This window comes from Culicoides brevitarsis, chromosome 1 (assembly GCF_036172545.1).
Source record: "Culicoides brevitarsis isolate CSIRO-B50_1 chromosome 1, AGI_CSIRO_Cbre_v1, whole genome shotgun sequence".
Lineage (NCBI taxonomy): Eukaryota > Metazoa > Arthropoda > Insecta > Diptera > Ceratopogonidae > Culicoides > Culicoides brevitarsis.
Genome location: NC_087085.1, coordinates 39,212,522 through 39,231,741, shown reverse-complemented (window position 1 = coordinate 39,231,741; position 19,220 = coordinate 39,212,522). Strand labels below are relative to the sequence as shown.

Below are 19,220 nucleotides of genomic sequence, written 5' to 3'. Positions count from 1 at the left end.
TTTTTAAAGTATTTTTAATATTTTCCAATTTTTAGAAATAATTTATTGTTTTCAAAAAAAAAATTTTTTTTTTCGAAATGAGCAAATATTATAAAAAGAAATTGTCTTCCAAATAAAAAAAAACTGTTTATTAAATAAGTCATTTTAATCTTTATTGTTCTTCTTCATTGTTTTTCATTTATTTTTATTTATTTTGAAATACTGTATCATCATGAGCGCTCAAACGAAAGCTGAAAGTACTTTTCGATGTCTCGATTATTAAAGTTACATATTAAAGTTACATGAAATTTATGAAATAGCATTGTAAAAATATATTTGTATCATCATAAAAGTACATGAAATTAGAATTTATTGTAACCACTAATATTTAATTTTTAACTATTTTTATTAACATCAAAAGACATCGATTTAAGGTGTTTCATGATTAAGTCGTACAGTGTCGAAGAAAGCAGTAGATCTTGAAAGTTTAGCGATAATAAAATAGTTTTCTTTTCATGAGCAGCAATTTTTATCCTTAAAATCTAGTTTTATTTATGTAGCAATTTCTACAAATGCCTCTACGTTACATTTGATTCGTAAACAATAAAAAAACTGCTGTAATAAAATTTAATCACATCTAAAACTACATAAAAAAGAGAAAATAATCGGAAGTCTGTGTCAAAATGTAACAAATGAGGTTTCTCGTTCGCAAAACAAGTCCCTAATTCTATTTTTTAAGCAATTTATAAAAAAAAACTAAGTTTCAACACAAGTCTCGCGTATTTTTTTTTTCTCGTATAAAAAAAAATTATGTTGCTAAGTTAGATTTGGGGTTGATGGTGTTCATGTGAATGACTGTCGTCAGATGAAAACATGTCCTTGAGATCGTGTTCGTAAATTGAAATTAACAGCATGATGCCGAAGCCCATTGCCATTCCTGAAAAAATTTTTTTTAATTCAAAAATTTGATTTTTGGTAAGAAAATTTTAAAAATCTTACCTAAAAATTGCAAAATCAATTCTGAAAGTTGGCATCTCTCTTCTTTGTCGCCGGTGTGGGAGGAAGTAAGTTCGGGAATCTATAAAAAAAAGGTTTTAAATATAATTTTGTTCAAATTAATCAAAAAATGTCTATTCAAATGTTTTTTTTTTTAATCAAATTGAATTTTCAAAATTTCATAATTAATAAAAAATTTCATATTTTTTAATAAAAATTATTCAAAAATTTTTAAAATTAAAAAAATTAAAAAAAAAATTTACTTAAAAATAGAATTTTAATTCAATTATTTGAAATTATTTATTTATTTTTATTAAAATTAAAATTAAAAAAAAAAACAGAAAAAAAATCTAAAGAATTTTTTTATTTATGAAATGAATCTTAATTTTATTAATTTAATTTTTATATTATTTATTTCTTTCTAATTTGACGATTTTAGAATAAAAAATGATGTAAATATTTTAATTTTTCAGAAATTTTTTGATTCTTCAGAAAAAGTTCATAAAAATTAATTTAATTAAATTTTAAAATGATTTTTTTTTAATAAAAATATTTATATAAATATTAAAAAATTAATTTTTTATTATTATATTTAAATTATTACATTTTTAAGTAATTTTTGAAAATTTTTTAAATTTAAATATTTTTGAATAATTTTTATTTAAAAAATATGAAATTTTTTATTAATTATGAAATTTTGAAAATTCAATTTGGTTAAAAAAAATATTTGAATAAACATTTATTTAATAATTTTATTAAAAAAATTTAAGAGTAAATATCCGAAAACTCGAAAATTTTAACTAAAATCGAGATAAATGCTTTTTTTTTTTTAAATTCAAATAAGAGCAAACTTACCATGTCTACTAAGGCAATGTACAAAAACATGCCGGCTGCAACAGCAAAAATCCATGCAGATGCTTCAGGTGTGTCTCCTAAAATTAAAAAAAAAATCAATTTTATGATTTCAATAATTTTCATGACAAAAGAAAAATTCTTACCAACAATAATTCCAACGACCATCCCGAAGAAACTGAGAATTGACGAGAGAATATTGTAAAAAACCGCTTGTTTGGCACTCATGCCGGCTTTCAGTAGCACCGCAAAGTCTCCCAACTCGTGTGGCAACTCGTGACAAAACACCGCAATTGCTGTCGAAAATCCTCCCGCGATATTATTGGAAAAAGCTGCGCCAATTGCCATGCCATCTGTGAAATTGTGCAACCCATCGCCCATAATGACCATCCAAGCGACGGCAGAAAGCGAATCGGGGGGCGAATGAACGTGCCCGTGCGTATGCGAATGCCCGTGATGCTTCCGTTCGTGCTCGCGAAGAATAATTGTGTAATTTTCCTCGGGCAATAACGAGACATTTTTACCCGCAGCTACTTTTGTCTTTTCCGTGGCGCCTCCTTCAACGGAGGAATTCTCGACACTCGTCACTGTCGTATTTTCGATCGAGTCAAAAGGATCCCGCGCAAAAGAGTTGCACATATTTTTGTAATTATCGGAAATTGTGTAGTTGCCATCCAACAATTTTTGCTCCGAGTCATTTTGATGAATTTCGAGATCGGCGGCATGCGGATCGCCGTGCTTGGGACACAATTTTCCGTCAATCGCTGTCGTTTGGTTGTGTTTGGCGGCGGCGCTGTTGTTGATGCACACCGGATGCTCGTGATGATCGTCTTTGGTCTCCATCGCTATCTCGTTGTAGCAATACGGGTACGAGCTGTATTTGTGTTTGCATTGCTTATCACTGGGTCCGCTATTTGGCTGATCGACGATTGCTTCGGGATCGCGAATTACGCGAACGCGCGACGGAAGTTTCTCCTTTTTTTGGTGTTTGGCCCATCGACTGGCAATTATTGTGAGCGCTCGTTCGACAAAGTAGAAGAAAACGATGCCGCCAACAGCTGCCAAGCCCTTGTATGTCATGTATTCATGAGCTGCTTCGCCGCCCGGATGCCCAATCATCGACTAAAAATAATTTAAAATAAGAAAAATATTATTAACATTTTTTATTGGATGATAAAAAATTTAAAAAATAATTTTGAATTTCATTAAAAAAAAATAAAAAAAAAGTTTTTTAATTGAATTTCTACAAATTTTGCATAAGTTTTTAAAAAAAATTTAAAAAATTAAAAGAAATTTAAATTTTTCTTTATAAAATTGTTTCAAAAATATTTTGTTGCTTGTTTTATTTTTTTTAAAAAAAAAAAAAAAAATACAAAAAATTAAAATAAAAAAATATTTAATTAATTATAATTATTCATAATTTTTATATAATTAATTAAATAATTTTTAATTTTTTTTTTTTTTTTTATTATTTTTTTTTTATTTTATTTTTTTTTTTTTGAAATTTTAATCTTAATTTTTTCTTCAAAATAATTTTCTTAAAATTTATTGACAGTTTTAGATTTTTTTTTATTTTTATTCGAAATATTTTTTAATTCAATTTAAATGTAATTAATTCAAATTTAAATTAAAATAAATTTAAAATTTATTTTTTTTTTTTTTTTTTAAATTTCAATTTTTTTAATGTTCAAAATAAATATGGATCGATTTTCAATTTTTTTATAAAAAAATTTAAAAGAAAAAAAATAAAATTGGTCAAAAGTGACCTGAAACTTTGTCAATTTTTGACTAAAAATCTATAATTTAAAATCCCTTCTGAGAATTTCCCAAATATTTTATAAACTAAAAAAAAAATTGCTCTAAAAATAAACTTACATGAGGCATCAGATGCAACAATGCGTCTCCGCACAACGTTCCAACGGCAAGCGCGACGAAAAATTGCAACGCATGATGATAAATGTGCTTGTCCATGCACGGAATTACCGCAACTCCCAACAACCCACACAAACTCACGCCCAAAATTGCGACAGTAGCGTAAATCCACACCGCAGTCTTGTCTTGTAGCTCATCCGCATCGTGATTTGTGGCAATAAATTTCGTAATTTCATCATGTAACGGCAAATCGCTGCCCGTAATGCAGCCACTGCGTTCTGTGGCGTCGCCCGAAATGACGTGATACATCAAAATAGGGCACATGTCCCACATTGTGCTGAAATCGATGTCAATTGACTTGGAATCTGATGCATTGGCGTGATGCTGATGCTCTTCATTGTGATGCGTTTCGTGCTCGTGATCGTGCTCATGATCGTGATGATGATGATCTATCCTACTTTCGGCAATTGGTTCAGCATGTACATCTGGATTTTGCGATTTGCCAGAGATTCTCTGAACAAGATCGAGACTAGTTAGACACTGAAATGAAAAAAAAAATTTTTAAAGAAAACTTCTTAAAATTTTTAAAAAATTTTATATTTGTTAAAAAAAGAAATTTTAATTTCATCATTTCATTTAATAATTTTTAAATATTTGATTTTTAATTAATTATTTTTAAATAAAAAGTAAATAAAATTTAATTAATAATTCTAAATCAAATTTCTTTTTTTTGATTCAAATTTTTATTTTTATTTTTTTTTTCGATTTGTAGTCCAAAAATATTTTATGTGTATAAAATATATTTAAAAAAATAAAATAAAAAAAATAATAATATATTTTAAAAAATTATAAAAAAAAATTTAAAAAAATCTTAAAAACCCTAAATAAAATTAATTCAATTAATTCAATAAAAAATGTTTCGAAATTAATTTTATCCGATTTTTTTATAGACTCAAAATTAAAAAATATTTGTAAAATAAAATTTTGAATATAAAAATCATTTAAAATAAAAAAAAAATATTCAATTTTTTTTGTTTGCAATTATTTTTGCCATAATTTCATTAAAAAATTTTAATTTTTTTTTAAATTATTTTTTCTAAAAATATTAATTTTTTTTTAATTATTTTTTCTAAAAATTTTATTTTTTTTTAATAATTTTGAACACTTGAAAGGCAAAAAAATAACTCACCGTTTCCGAATCCATAATTTTCCCCTTTTTAAGATCCTTTGGCTCCGTCACTAATTTCTTAAGTTCTAATTTGGTCAGTAACTCGTTAAAGTTCGCCAGTGTCATTGTGTCGTCGTTGCCGCCAAAACGCGTAAAAATCTTCCCTAAGTACTTTTTGGAACTACTAGCAATACTCAAATTGTCTTCTCTACTATCACTTTTAGCTTCGTGATGATGATGGTGGGTATGACGTTTCAGTCTAACAGTTTCTCTCTGAATTTTATTTTTATGTAAGTTACTTCGACCTTCGGAAATCCTTTCGCTATCGACATTCACGACATTCCCAATGTGCGCCTCCTCGTACTCCATGCGACTGTCTTTGCTGTATTTGATGAGGTTTTCTTTGAGATTTTCGTTGCCCTCGATGTGTCCCTTGCACGGAAAATGCTCGGTGCACAGGAGACAAACGACGCAAACTGCCACCAAGTGACGTGCCATTTTGCGCTAAAATGTCTTTTTCTGTTGTTTTTATTTTATTTTTATTTTTTTCGCTTATTTTTCCGACACTAACGAATTGCGATCCATTTACTGGAAGCGTCTGAAACGAAATGAAATGAAACGGAAAGTTGTAAGTCTCGTGTCATGATTTAAAATTACAAAAAAAAAAGAAACACTAACACACAAAAGAGAGAGTGAACGGCAATAGGGGGGCAAGAAATTGCACTTCAAACTACGTACGAATGACGATGGTAAACAATAAAAGAGGTATGCAAATTTTAAGTTTTCATGAAATTTGATGATTTTAGCGTATTTTTAAATTTTTCATGAAAAAAAGTTGAATATTTTTCAATTTAGATAAATTTTTAGAAAATTTTAAAAAGTTCATAATTTCTTAATTTAGACTAAATTTTATTTTTTTTAATAATTTTTTATTTTATTTTTGACAAATGATTTTTTTTCATATATTTTGAACATCAATTTTTAATTAAAAAAATAAAAAAAAATATTTGAAATATTTCAAAAAATATTAAATTTAAATTTCAATTAAAAAATTTTTTGTTCCATAATTTAATATTTTGTACAAATTTTTAAGATTTTCAAATTTTAGAAATTTTCCTTTAAAAATTATTTTAAATAATTATCATTTATGAATTTTTAAAAATTTTCATGTATTTTTTTTTTAATTTTTTAACTAAAAATTTTAAATTTTTATAATAAATCAACTACAAAATTTTAAAAATTTCGGCTCAAAAATTATTTTAAAAAAATTATAAATTTTTGTGCTTTTGATAAATAATTTTTTAAAAATAGTTTTGTATTAAATAAGTAATTTTTCTATTAATTTGTTATATTTTTTTTAATTTTTTAATTCTTTGTTTAATTTAATTTTTTTTTTAATAAATTTTTCAAAAATTATCTGTCTTTAAAACACTATATGATATATAAAATAAAAAAAAGTTTTTTTTTTAAATTTTACAATTTCAAAAATTTTTATCTTTTTAAATTTAAATTAAAAGTTGCAAGATTAAAAAAAATTATTTAAAAAAAATAATTAAATAAAATTATTTTTTTTATTTTTTTTTTAAATTTTTAAATTTTGTTATAAAAAATTATTATAAAAAAATTAAATTAAATATTTAAATTCAAGTAACATTAAAAACACACAAAGGCGCATAAAATCGCATTTTTTTTCGAAATGCGACAATAAAATGTTCAAGCACCCCTAAACGTACAGCGAAATTTTGTTTAGAAATGGAAAATAATTGTGCGTCAAATTTTTGAACATATAGAGATTGTTGAATCACGAATCAATATTTTATTATTATATTATAATAATAAGTCAGTAGCAGCAGCGGCAGCAACACATTCCACTTTTCCTGCATTAATAAAATAATATCTACTGCCGCGAACGACTAAAAATAATTTTTTTTTCGTGTGTCGTACGGCGGCGGGAGTTGGAGGCGTACGAAAGAAACAAAAAAAAAAACTCGTCTCCGTTTGTTTTTACGGTGCCGTGGAGTGCCATTCATATTTTTCCTATCCAACGACCTTGGATGCCAAACACTCTACTTTGCATACATCATCGGCGTCACACGAAAAAAATTATTGTGCCGGGTTGCTTACGTCGAAACGTTCGCAGAAGAAGAAGTTTTTGATGATGTTTGTGAACTTGAATGTGCTGCGCGCCGCATAAGGTCGATCGAGTGATGCACACGTGTGCAAAGTTTGCGATGGAGACGTCTGGCGGTTTTAACCTTTTCGTGTGAAGATTTTTTTATTAAAGTCACGAAACTGGATTTTTTTTTAAATGAATTATTCAAAAATTAAAAAGTTTTGATATTCCGCCCCCGCATGCAGCACGTTTAGTTAAAAATCAATTATTTTGAGTGCAATCAGTTTTTTTTTATTAGGAAGTTTGATTACTTTTCCGTTCTTGATCGCGAGATAATATTTCATGCAATTTTGTTGTGAAGGTTAAAAATTTTCTTTTTTACGTAATTTAATTTTTTTTTTCAATGTTCGAACTTTATCTTTATTGCAGTTTTTATTATAAGTTTTATTTTCTTATCTTTTTATTGCAAAAAAAAAAATAAAATAAAATTTTCAAATGGATCAACTGACCTAATGGAATGTTCAACGATTACTAATTAATTGGCGGCGACATTCTGTATTTTTTTTTCAATTTTATTAAATTTTTTTATATCAAAGTGAACAAAAGATCAGAATTGATTCTTTCAATAAAAATAATTTAAAAAAGTTAATTGACCGAATCTATTCGTCAATTCGTTCGTGCCATGCAAAATGATTATTATCTGTGATATTTTGTGGGACAAAACAGCTGAAAAGCTTTTTTTTCGTTTCGTGAGTAATCAATTCAAATCAATCATTAATTAAGATTTTTATGAGCGGCGCGTCAGTTGTCGCTTTGAACTTGCGTTTGAATTTTTAAAAGAGTACTTTGGAAAATTATTTTAGGTAATTAATGGATTTTTTTGTAAAATTTTTTAAGAGCCTACGTGATATAAATTTTAAAAAAATAATAAATTTTAACGTTGCAAAAATTAAATAGAAATTTAATTCAATTTTATTTAAGTTTCAGAAGAAAAAAAAAATTTAAAAAAAAATAAATAATTTAAAAAATTAAAATTTAAAGTTTAAAATATCTTGTTATTTTTTAAAATTTTAATTAAATTTAATAAATTAAAAATTAATTTAATTTTCATTTAATTAAATTAAAATTAATTGAAATTAATTTTTTTTTTATTATTAATTATTGATTTTAAATTTTCTAAAAATTAAAAATATTTTTTTAATTGAAAAAAAAATATTGAAGAATTATTTTAATATTTTTTTAATTTTAAAATTAATATTTTTTTTTAAATTTTTTTTGAATTTAAAATGAATTTTTTAAATTAAATTCAAAAAATTTGAAAAAAAATTTTTAATCGAGAAAAAAAAACTATTTTAAATTGAATTATTTTTTAAAGCAGTTCATTTTTTTTAAATTTTTAATTATTATTTTTTTTTTAATTTTTAAAACATTTTTTTAAAATACTTTAAATTAAAAAGGTTAAAAAATATTTTTTTTTGTTAAATTGTGTCATTTGTTGAAAATTTAGAAAAAAAATAATTCAAAAAAATTTGTCATTCAAAAAAAAATTTCCGTAACAATAATTTTTTATTTTTAAAGAATATTTTTAAAAATTTCTTGAATTAAAAAAAATATTAAAAACAAAAAAAAACAAATAATTGGGAAAAAAATCAATCAAACCGCAATTTTTTCTTTGTCAATGGACAACAATCTTTCAAATTGCACTAAGCTTTATTTTATTAGCTTATCGCATTATGACATGAATTTTTCTGTTGTGTTTCGCAATTACAACATAAATAACTGAACAAGCACGTGATTGGATTTTCTATTCAAATTACGATAGATAACGAGTACATTTTTGTTTTACTCGTAAATAATTTGTTTTGTGTACTCTCAAGGTTGATTACCCAAAAAAAAAAAAAATAACCAACAAAACACGACATGAATGGCTTGTTTACTTAACCATCGTAAATACAATAAATAGTTAATTTTTTATTTAGAACTTTGTTAGAAAATTTTATTGATTCACTATTTTTTTGTCATACCTAACTGTTAAATTTAATTCGCTTTTAACAAAAAAAAAAAACATAAATTCAAGAGTGTCAAATTACATAAAAAAAAATTCGTTCGCGTTTTTCTGGAATTTAAAGTTTTTTTGCGAAATATAGAACACCGCACGTGAAAACGGATGATTGACATTTGAGGCTTAATGCATTATATCAATAAGGCCGATGCAAGAGTTGAAAATGTTTTTATTCGAATTTTTTAAAGAAATTCAAAGAAATGAATTTTTCAGCTCTTAAAATGAATTTTCAAATTTTTTAATGAACTTTTTAGTTTTTGAAATGAATTTTTCAGCTTTTAAAATGAACTCTCAGCTCTTAAAATGAACTTTAAAATTTTAAAATTAATTTTTTGGTTTTTAGAATGAATTTTTCAGTTTTTTAAACAAACTTTTAGCTTCTAAAATAATTTTTCAGCTTTTTTAATGAATTTCTTCGCTTTTTAAATGAACTTTTCCAGCTTTTAAAATGAACTCTTAGATCAAAAAAATTTTTTCAGCTCTTAATGAATTTTTCAGTTTTTGAAATAAATCTCTCAGCTTCTTAAATAAATTTTTTAGCTCTTCAAAAAAATTTTTTAGCTTTTGAAATAAACTTTCCGGCTCTCAAAAAATTTTTTTTAGCTTTTGAAATAAATTTTGAACTTCAAAAAAAAAATTATTTTATTTCCTAATCAGTTTCGATTTTCGTATCACCCTAATTTTCGCTATTTATTTTTCAAATGATTCACAAAACACCTGAGTGACGACACACTCACGCGAATTTGACTTAAAAATTAGCACTTTGGCGGCGGCAATAAACGAACAAGTGTACGTACCGACGACCTCTGGACTCTTGCACGTCTCGCAAACAAATGCGTTGGTGCGTAAAAAATTAAAATTGTGTCAGTCCAAAAATAAAGTGTGCCTATCTAGAGCGTCGTTATGTCGATTCGCAACAAAAAAAGAAATCGCAATCGTCGCAATTATTACGTACTCGCTCTCGGATTATTGCATCGAAATGCAGTGTTACAACGATTTGTTTTGATTTATTTCTTCTACGGTGTTTGTGTCATTAAACGCAGACGGTCGATTCACAAACTTTCCCTCTTCTTTGATAAATGTTCCGCAGACACTTGCACAATTTTACGTATTGCAATTCCGTTTATGCAGTTTGATGTTCTCACTTTCATTCACATTTTTTGTGGATTAATTTTTTTTCGTCACTTTTTAAACTTTTTTCAGTCATTCAAAAATTTATTGATGAAAATTTTTTTTTTTTTACAGAAAACTTTTCTCTTTTCCATTGATTCTTCGTGTCAAACTCCCAAAACGTTGAGATAAAATAAAATCAAGCATTTCCAAAAAATTTTCTTATTGTCCCTTTATGGAAATCCATGCAGATAAACGAGACACTGCGAAAATTTTATCACCTTTTTGCGTCTTTTTCCGTGGATTTTTCGCGTATCCTTCACTGAAGATTCGTCGCTGGCACCACGTGAAACTTTATCGCACTGAAATAGCGTCAAATGCAATTGAAAATTCACTGAATCTCGAATTACGGCAATATTTATGAAAAAAAAAGTCAAAACCTCAGATGTCTCGAACAGCGAATGACAACAGAAGTAGTCCCCTTCGTGTTCAATTGTCCCCTGATTTGGCCCATTATCACTTTTATTCGTCTCACAGAATTGCCGCATGCTAATTCGTTTCCGGTTTAGCGCCAAAAATGCGGCAAAATTTGGAACTAATTTTGTGAGGGTTGCCAGATTTGTGTTTTAGAAATTATTTACAAATTTCGAAATTATTTAGAAGTTCAAAATAAATTTTAAATAATTCAAAAGAGCTTAAAAATCATCAAATGAGCTCTCAAAATGAAAATTACGTATTTTTTATTTTTCAATTTTCAAGCTTGAAAACCATTCAACAAACTTCCTTATTTCTTCAAATAGATCAAAATTTATCAGAGAGGCTCTAATTTATCATTTTTAATCATTTTATAACTCAAAACTGCCAAAAAATTGAAACTGAAAAAAAACTTTCAAAACTGCAAAAAAAAAAAAATTTTTGTCAAATCTTGCTCCAAATGGATAAAAATTTGTCAGAGGGCTCTAATTTATCATTTTTAATCATTTTATAACTCAAAACTGCCAAAAAATTGAAACTGAAAAAAAATTTTTCCTTTGACATAGTTTTGTTTTAAAAACTAAATCAAGATCAAAAAAACTGTGTCAAAAACTGTGTCAAAGCAATTTTTGTCAAATCTTGCTCCAAATGGATAAAAATTTATCAGAGGGCTCTAATTTATCATTTTTAACCATTTTGCAACTCAAAACTGCCAAAAAATTGAAACTGAAAAAAAATTTTTTTCCTTTGACATAGTTTTGTTTTAAAAACTAAATCAAGAGCAAAAAAAACTGTGTCAAAAACTGTGTCAAAGCAATTTTTGTCAAATCTTGCTCCAAATGGATTGAAATTTGTCAGAGGGCTCTAATTTATCATTTTTAATCATTTTATAACTCAAAACTGCCAAAAAATTGAAACTGAAAAAAAATTTTTTCTTTGACATAGTTTTGTTTTAAAAACTAAATCAAGAGCAAAAAAAACTGTGTCAAAAACTGTGTCAAAGCAATTTTTGTCAAATCTTGCTCCAAATGGATAAAAATTTGTCAGAGGGCTCTAATTTATCATTTTTAATCATTTTATAACTCAAAACTGCCAAAAAATTGAAACTGAAAAAAAATTTTTCCTTTGACATAGTTTTGTTTTAAAAACTAAATCAAGAGCAAAAAAAACTGTGTCAAAAACTGTGTCAAAGCAATTTTTGTCAAATCTTGCTCCAAATGGATTGAAATTTGTCAGAGGGCTCTAATTTATCATTTTTAATCATTTTATAACTCAAAACTGCCAAAAAATTGAAACTGAAAAAAAAATTTTTCTTTGACATAGTTTTGTTTTAAAAACTAAATCAAGAGCAAAAAAAACTGTGTCAAAAACTGTGTCAAAGCTATTTTTGTCAAATCTTGCTCCAAATGGATTGAAATTTGTCAGAGGGCTCTAATTTATCATTTTTAATCATTTTATAACTCAAAACTGCCAAAAAATTGAAACTGAAAAAAAAATTTTTCTTTGACATAGTTTTGTTTTAAAAACTAAATCAAGAGCAAAAAAAACTGTGTCAAAAAGCAAATTTTTGTCAAATCTTGCTCCAAATGGATAAAAATTTGTCAGAGGGCTCTAATTTATCATTTTTAATCATTTTATAACTCAAAACTGCCAAAAAATTGAAACTGAAAAAAAATTTTTTCTTTGACATAGTTTTGTTTTAAAAACTAAATCAAGAGCAAAAAAAACTGTGTCAAAAACTGTGTCAAAGCAATTTTTGTCAAATCTTGCTCCAAATGGATAAAAATTTATCAGAGGGCTCTAATTTATCATTTTTAATCATTTTATAACTCAAAACTGCCAAAAAATTGAAACTAATTTATCATAGTTTTGTTTTTTCAACTCAAAAGCCAAAAAATTGAAACTGAAAAAAAAACATAGTTTTGTTTTAAAAACTAAATCAAGAGCAAAAATTTATCAGAGGGCTCTAATTTATCATTTTTAATCATTTTATAACTCAAAACTGCCAAAAAATTAAAACTGAAAAAAAAATTTTTTCTTTGACATAGTTTTGTTTTGAAAACTAAATCAAGGCAAAAAAAAAACTGTGTCAAAAACTGTGTCAAAGCCATTTTTGTCAAATCTTGCTCCAAATGGATAAAAATTTGTCAGAGGGCTCTAATTTATCATTTTTAAACATTTTTCAACTCAAAACTGCTAAAAAATTGAAACTGAAAAAAATTCTTTTGACACGGTTTAAAAATTAAAATTTATTATGGATAAAAATTTGTCAGAGGGCTCTAATTTATCATTTTTAATCATTTTATAACTCAAAACTGCCAAAAAATTAAATTTTAAAAATTAAAATTTATTAAAATTCTGATCAATTGGCAACCCTATTTATTAGCAACCAATATCAACTTCGCCTTCACGCTAATTCAGTTTTGTGTAATTTCTGGCATTGTGCATCAAAACCAGCGAGATTTTCCGATAAAACCCCGAAGAAAACTCGTTTTTCTTGCCTTTCGCCGGTCAAAGCATGAGCATAAATACCCAAGGCACATCAGGAAGTACGAATTTGAGCGTTATTGAAAGTGTAAATATCGAAAGTACCAGAAGAAGGTAACTTTTTGCAATTGTTTATCATTTTACGAAATTCCATAATTTCTTAAATTTTTTAGTTCCTCCCGTTCTATCAAGCGAAAACGATTTGATGACGAGATCGTTGACTACGGCGTGACCTCGAACCAACTTTGCAAGACCGGAAATAGTCGAATTCGAACGCAAAGTCAAACGACGTTATTTGAACCGCCTTTAGCCTCGCCCGGAGTTTCTGTTCCAGTTGCTGCGGAAGTTGCGCCGGCTGTAGTTGAACCTCCTCCCGTTTTTAGTGCACCGACAACTTCGTCGATTCCGAGCCCGATTTCGCTTCCAATTATGGCGCCGAAGAATCAGCGATCGTTGAAACACAACAAATCTCGCCCGGGCAGAAGACGCGGGCCGGGACACGTAAATACGAAAGATTTGGGACGATGGAAGCCCATGGATGACTTGATGCTCATCACGGGCATCCAACAAACGAACGACATCAAAACCGTACATCGTGGCGTAAAATTTTCGTGTAAATTCACGTTGCAAGACTTGCAATCGCGATGGACCACGTTGATGTACGATCAGTCGATTTCACGTTTGGCCATCGCTTCGATGCAAAATTTGCACGAAGAATTGATCGAAACTGTCAACTCAAAGGCACTTTTTTCGAATCAGGAGGAAGAATTGCTCGGCACGATCCCAAGTACGGCAAATCCCACGGAAGAGGAATTCAAAAATTTATTGGATAAAAATTCGATAATTTTTTTCCCGTCACGCACCGCAAAAGCTCTTCTCAATCATTGGTTACTTTTGAAGCAATACAACCTTCTGCCAGACCAAACAGTCCAACCTTTACCTCGAGCGGAGCAAGTTTTGTCATTTTCCGACTGCGAAGATCAAATAAACGACAACGAATTGGGCGATCATCGTGACGAGCCACTCGAAGTTGAACTTGCGCTTGCCGATCGTCGTGCCAAGATGGAAATTCGTTCGCTCGAAAACGAACTCAGTCGATGGGCAGTTCTCGTTGACTCGTTGACAGTATCAGGCTCACCTCTAATCGCGCCAGAATTCGATAATCAAACGCTTGCCGTGCTCCGTGGAAGGTTAGTTCGGTATCTGATGCGTTCCCGTGAAATTACCTTTGGACGACAGACGAAGGATAATAGCGTCGATGTCGATCTCGCACTCGAAGGCATCGCGAATAAAGTTTCGCGGAAACAGGGAACGATAAAATTGCGATCAAATGGGGACTTTTTCGTGTCGAACGATGGCAAACACACGATTTTTATCGATGGACAGCCCATTTTGCCGGCACACAAAGCGAGATTGAGTAATAATTCGGTGTTGGAAGTTGCCGACTTGAAATTTGTCTTTTTGATCAATTATGAGTTGATAAATGCGATACGGCATGAGAGTGCGAAGCTGAATATGCCGCTGAATTGAAAAAAATTAAAAAATAATATTAAGTCACTTGATTTATAAAATAATAAAATTAATTTTTTTTTAAATTTTGTTCAAAATTTGAAGAAAATAATTTGCTAAAAATTAAAAAAAAATTGTTAATAATTTAGGAGCTGTAAATATTTATCAAAAAATAATAAAATAAAATAAATTTGGTATTTTAGACGTAATTTTAGAGTTTTGTTAATTTCTCAGTTTCTTCATTTTTTCAGATTTTGAAGTTTTTTCAATTTCTCATTTTTTCAAATTTCTTAGTTTTTCAAATTTCTTAGTTTTTCAAATTTCTCAGTTTTTCAAATTTCTCATTTTTTCAAATTTCTCATTTTTTCAAATTTCTTAGTTTTTCAAATTTCTTAGTAAATATATTAGTTTTTCAATTTTTTTAGTTTTTCAAATTTTTTAGTTTTTCAAATTTCTTAGTTTTTCAAATTTCTTAGTTTTTCAAATTTCTCAGTTTTTCAAATTTTCTCATTTTTTCAAATTTCTTATTTTTTCAAATTTCTTAGTTTTTTAAATATATTAGTTTTTCAATTTTTTTAGTTTTTCAAATTTTTTAGTTTTTCAAATTTCTTAGTTTTTTAAATTTATTAGTTTTTCAATTTTTTTAGCTTTTCAAGTTTTTTAGTTTTTCAAATTTCTTAGTTTTCAAATTTCTCAGTTTTTCAAATTTCTTAGTTTTTCAAATTTCTTATTTTTTTTTCAAATTTCTCAGCTCTTCCAATAATAAAATTTCTCAGCTCTTTAAGTAAGAATTTAAAGTTGATAAGAATTTAATTTTTTTTTAGTTTTTTTAACCCTTTGTGTCCTAAATTTTCAGTTTTTATGTTTTAATTATTTATATCTATTCTTCTGGATCATTCATCAACTTTTTTAACTTGAAAAGTTTTTGCTGCAATTCCATTCAACTGCATTCAAAAATACCTTTGCCCTACTTCCTCTTTGTTTCCAATCAACACTCTGAATATTTACGCGCCCGAGTTCATGCGCATGTTACTTCTTGCCAGTTGGTGCCTTCCCATAGAAACGCTCAAATTATTTATTTACAAAGTTAATGTTCGCCAATTTTTCACTGGAAGCAGTTGTTGAGTGAAAGAATTTCCGTGAAATAATTTTTAAAAAATTAAAAAAAAAATCATGAGTGCCGTTCCTCGTTCTCGTCCAAAAAGTGAATACCCAAAAGATACGAAAACCAGCATTTATCGGATGTTGTATCGTCCTTCGAGTGGTTTTCAGAATTTTCGTCGAATCGTTCCTCCCTTTTCCATCGAAAGTTTGCAGAAAAATACAAAAGTAGCGGATCCCCCGAAGCCTCATGGCAAAGCTCATAACCAAACGATCACGCAATCGAAGACGTTCCGGATGTATTACGAACGAGGCGATTTGCCGATTCGATTGGAATATCTCACGGGAGGCGATAAAATTTCTTGGACCGTTGAAATTGACAAATTAGACTACGGATTGTATTTGCCACTGTTTTTTGATGGCTTGTCTGAGACCAAACATCCGTACAAGACTTATGCCAGGCAAGGAGTGCAAGATTTATTGGCACATGGCGGAGAGAAAATTTATTCAGTTATTCCGCAGTTGATTATTCCCATTAAAAGTGAGTGAAATTTCATTTTAAAAAATTTTTAAAAAATAAATTTTTACTTTTTTTTCTTTTAGATGCCTTAAATACTCGCAATTTGGAGGTAATGTGTGTTACATTGAAAATAATACAGCAGTTGGTAATGTCTTCAGAACTTGTTGGACCGGCTTTGGTGCCCTTTTATCGACAACTTTTACCGTTATTTAATGCTTTCAAGTTCAAAAATAGTAAGTTTTTCTTTTTTTTTTTGTGAAATAAAACGAAAAAAAAATTTAAAAAATTAAATAATTTTTTTTCACAATAAAATATTAAAATTAATTTAAATTTTATTAATTAATTTAAATAAAAAAGAAAAATAAAATTTTAATTATTTAAAGAAAATAATTCAATTAATTTTAATATAAAATAAAATCATTTTTATTTCAAAAAAAAATTAGAATTAAATTTAAAAAATTGATTTTTAGTTTAAATAAAATATTAAATTAAAAATAATTTTAAAAAAATTAAATAAAAAAAATTAATTCAATTAAAACAAAAAATTATTCTAATTAATTTTTTAAAAAATAAATTAATTTTTTTAAATTTTATTGTAAAATATTTTTTAAATTATTTTTAATTTAAATAAAATAAAAAAATTATTAAAAAAATTAAAAAATTTAAATTATTAAAAAAGAATAAAAAATTTCAAAAAATTAAAATTATATGGAAAGTTATTTAAATTAATTAAATAAAATTATAAAAATTATTTAATTTTTTGGTAAATATTTTAATTAATTTAATGAACATCTTTTAAAATTATTTTTAATTTTACTTAAATTAAAATAATTATTTTTTAAAAATTAATTTAATTATTTTTTTAAGATTAATATTTTTAATTAATTAATTAATTTAATCAACAACAATTTAACAATTTTTTTTATCAGTTTTTATTTTATTAAAATTAAAATAAATTTTTAAAAATTAATAAATAAATTAAATATTTTTTGTTTTTTTTTTTTCAAGTAAATTGTGGCGATTTCATCGATTACGGACAAAAAAACAACATGAACATCGGAGACTTGATCGACGAAACGTTGCAGGTGTTAGAGAAATTCGGGGGCGACGATGCATTTATCAACATCAAGTACATGGTACCCACATACGAGTCATGTTACATCAACTAAGAACCTAGAAGTCATTTATATTTGTGCCAATAATTCATGAGCAAGTTAGAAGTCGTACCTACCTTAGTAAATTTTTAATGTTAATTGATTCTTCGTTTCATTCATTCGTCGATAGAAAGGCACAAAAAACGCACAACGTTAGATTTTTTACACGTAATTATTAAAAATTAAACATAAAATGCACTTTTTTATTGATAGAACAGCATTTATTGTTACAAAAAAAGATAATTTGTAATTTTTTTTCAATTTTCGGAAATAAAATGTTATGAGTATTATTGAATATCGTAAAAAAAATTCCCCAAAAAAATTCCTTAAAATTATTTATGAACGATGTACCGATGAAGGTTGTTCCAATTGCACGAATAGTCGATTTGTAGCAAGCCTTTCTTGTCCAATCCGAAGTGATATGGCGTCGAGCAGTACGGAGACGGGCCACGGGCGTAATGTGTTGGCTCGTAATGACTGCGAGTTCGGTTCGTGGCGTAAATTGGCACATTTTCCGTTTGCAAGCAGTCGATGCAGTCGTTCAAGCTGTAGTAGTTGTTGGCTTCCGACGGGATTTCGTAATAGTCGTAAGACGATGGCGGAATGGAAGGAGGAGGCGGCAAATGAAGCTCTGTGATGGGCATCGGTTTGGGGACAACCATGCGATTTAAACCGAAATTCGGGGTGCAAAGTTGGAGTGTTGATGACATCGAGTCGAAGGAATGGGGACGTTCAGCTGATAAGCCGCTGGATTCATCTAAAAATAAATAAAAATTGAAAAAAATTTAAGAAATTTTCATTTAAACTGAAATTTAAATTAATTAAAATTTACTTGTTAATTTACAATTTAATTTAAATTAAAATAAATTTAAAAAAAAAATGAAATTAATTTTAGTTTATTTTTTATTGAATTTCAAATTAAAATAAACTATATTTATTTAATTTAATAAAAATTTTAAAAATAAATTTAATTTATTTATTTATTTATTTTTTAATTTAAATTATTTTTTTATTATTTTTTTTATTTATATTTGATTTAATTTTAATTTAATAAAAAATTCAAAATTAAATTAAAATTTTAAATTATTAAAAAAAAATATTTAATTTTATTATTAATTTATTATTATTTAATTTTTTAAAAAATTTATTTAAAATTTTAAAATTTTTAATTTATTTTAATTTTTTTTTTTTCGAATTTTAAATATTTTCCGAAAATTAATTTAATAAAAAAATTATATTTATTAAATTTAATGAATTAATGCATTTTAATTTAATTTTTTATAAATTATTTTTTTTTTTTAATTTTAATTTAAAGAGTTTTTTACAATATTTTCTTCTGTTTCTCTTTATCATAAGGTCTAAAATTCAAAATATCCGCTTCTCGACTTGGAAAGTAGGCGAAAAAGGTATTTCTAATGCTTGGATGACACACCGAAGGACTCAAACTGTTCCAATAAATTCGCGAAATGTCAATTAATTCACGTTTATAATCTTTGTTATAATTTTCTCGCACTCTTTTTGACAAATTTTCCAAAGATTTCCTCGAATCGTACGTCACAAAAGTTTTTCCCGGCAAAATTTCTTTGTTACTGATCAATTTCCTCTTTGGCATCGCTGTCGTTATGAAATTCCATTCCATCATATTTTGTTTTAATAATTTTTCTTGCTGCTTTCGGGAGTTTCGGAAGCCATAAAATTGTCTAAGCCATTCTTGCAGGACGGGATGATGATGCGCCTGAGGTAAGGATGCAAAAACGTATTTTGGATTTTTTGACAAAAGCGATAAATGGTCTTTGAGGAGCTTTGTGATGCTTTCTCGTGAG

The 19,220-nt window shown here is 26.9% G+C and overlaps 3 protein-coding genes across 3 annotated transcripts; 2 read left to right on the top strand and 1 right to left on the bottom strand.

Annotated features, from left to right (window-relative positions):
• Nucleotides 1-163: 163 nt before the first annotated feature.
• Nucleotides 164-10,598, bottom strand: LOC134829489 (zinc transporter foi). The gene is made up of 7 exons (XM_063842609.1): nucleotides 10,434-10,598; nucleotides 4,889-5,465; nucleotides 3,703-4,239; nucleotides 1,974-2,949; nucleotides 1,831-1,907; nucleotides 979-1,057; nucleotides 164-916 (listed from the first exon to the last, which is right to left on the bottom strand). Exons 2-7 carry the CDS (start codon nucleotides 5,363-5,365, stop codon nucleotides 801-803), a joined length of 2,262 nt encoding a protein of 753 aa, XP_063698679.1. The 5' UTR covers nucleotides 5,366-5,465; nucleotides 10,434-10,598; the 3' UTR covers nucleotides 164-800.
• Nucleotides 10,599-13,061: 2,463 nt separating this feature from the next.
• On the top strand, nucleotides 13,062-14,821 carry LOC134829791 (microspherule protein 1). Its single transcript, XM_063843052.1, has 2 exons — nucleotides 13,062-13,227; nucleotides 13,287-14,821. The coding sequence occupies exons 1-2, from the start codon at nucleotides 13,145-13,147 to the stop codon at nucleotides 14,641-14,643; spliced, it is 1,440 nt and encodes a 479-aa protein (XP_063699122.1). The 5' UTR covers nucleotides 13,062-13,144; the 3' UTR covers nucleotides 14,644-14,821.
• A 974-nt stretch (nucleotides 14,822-15,795) lies between these two features.
• LOC134837819 (parkin coregulated gene protein homolog) lies at nucleotides 15,796-17,412 on the top strand. The gene is made up of 3 exons (XM_063853209.1): nucleotides 15,796-16,264; nucleotides 16,327-16,476; nucleotides 17,252-17,412. The coding sequence occupies exons 1-3, from the start codon at nucleotides 15,796-15,798 to the stop codon at nucleotides 17,410-17,412; spliced, it is 780 nt and encodes a 259-aa protein (XP_063709279.1).
• Nucleotides 17,413-19,220: the final 1,808 nt, after the last annotated feature.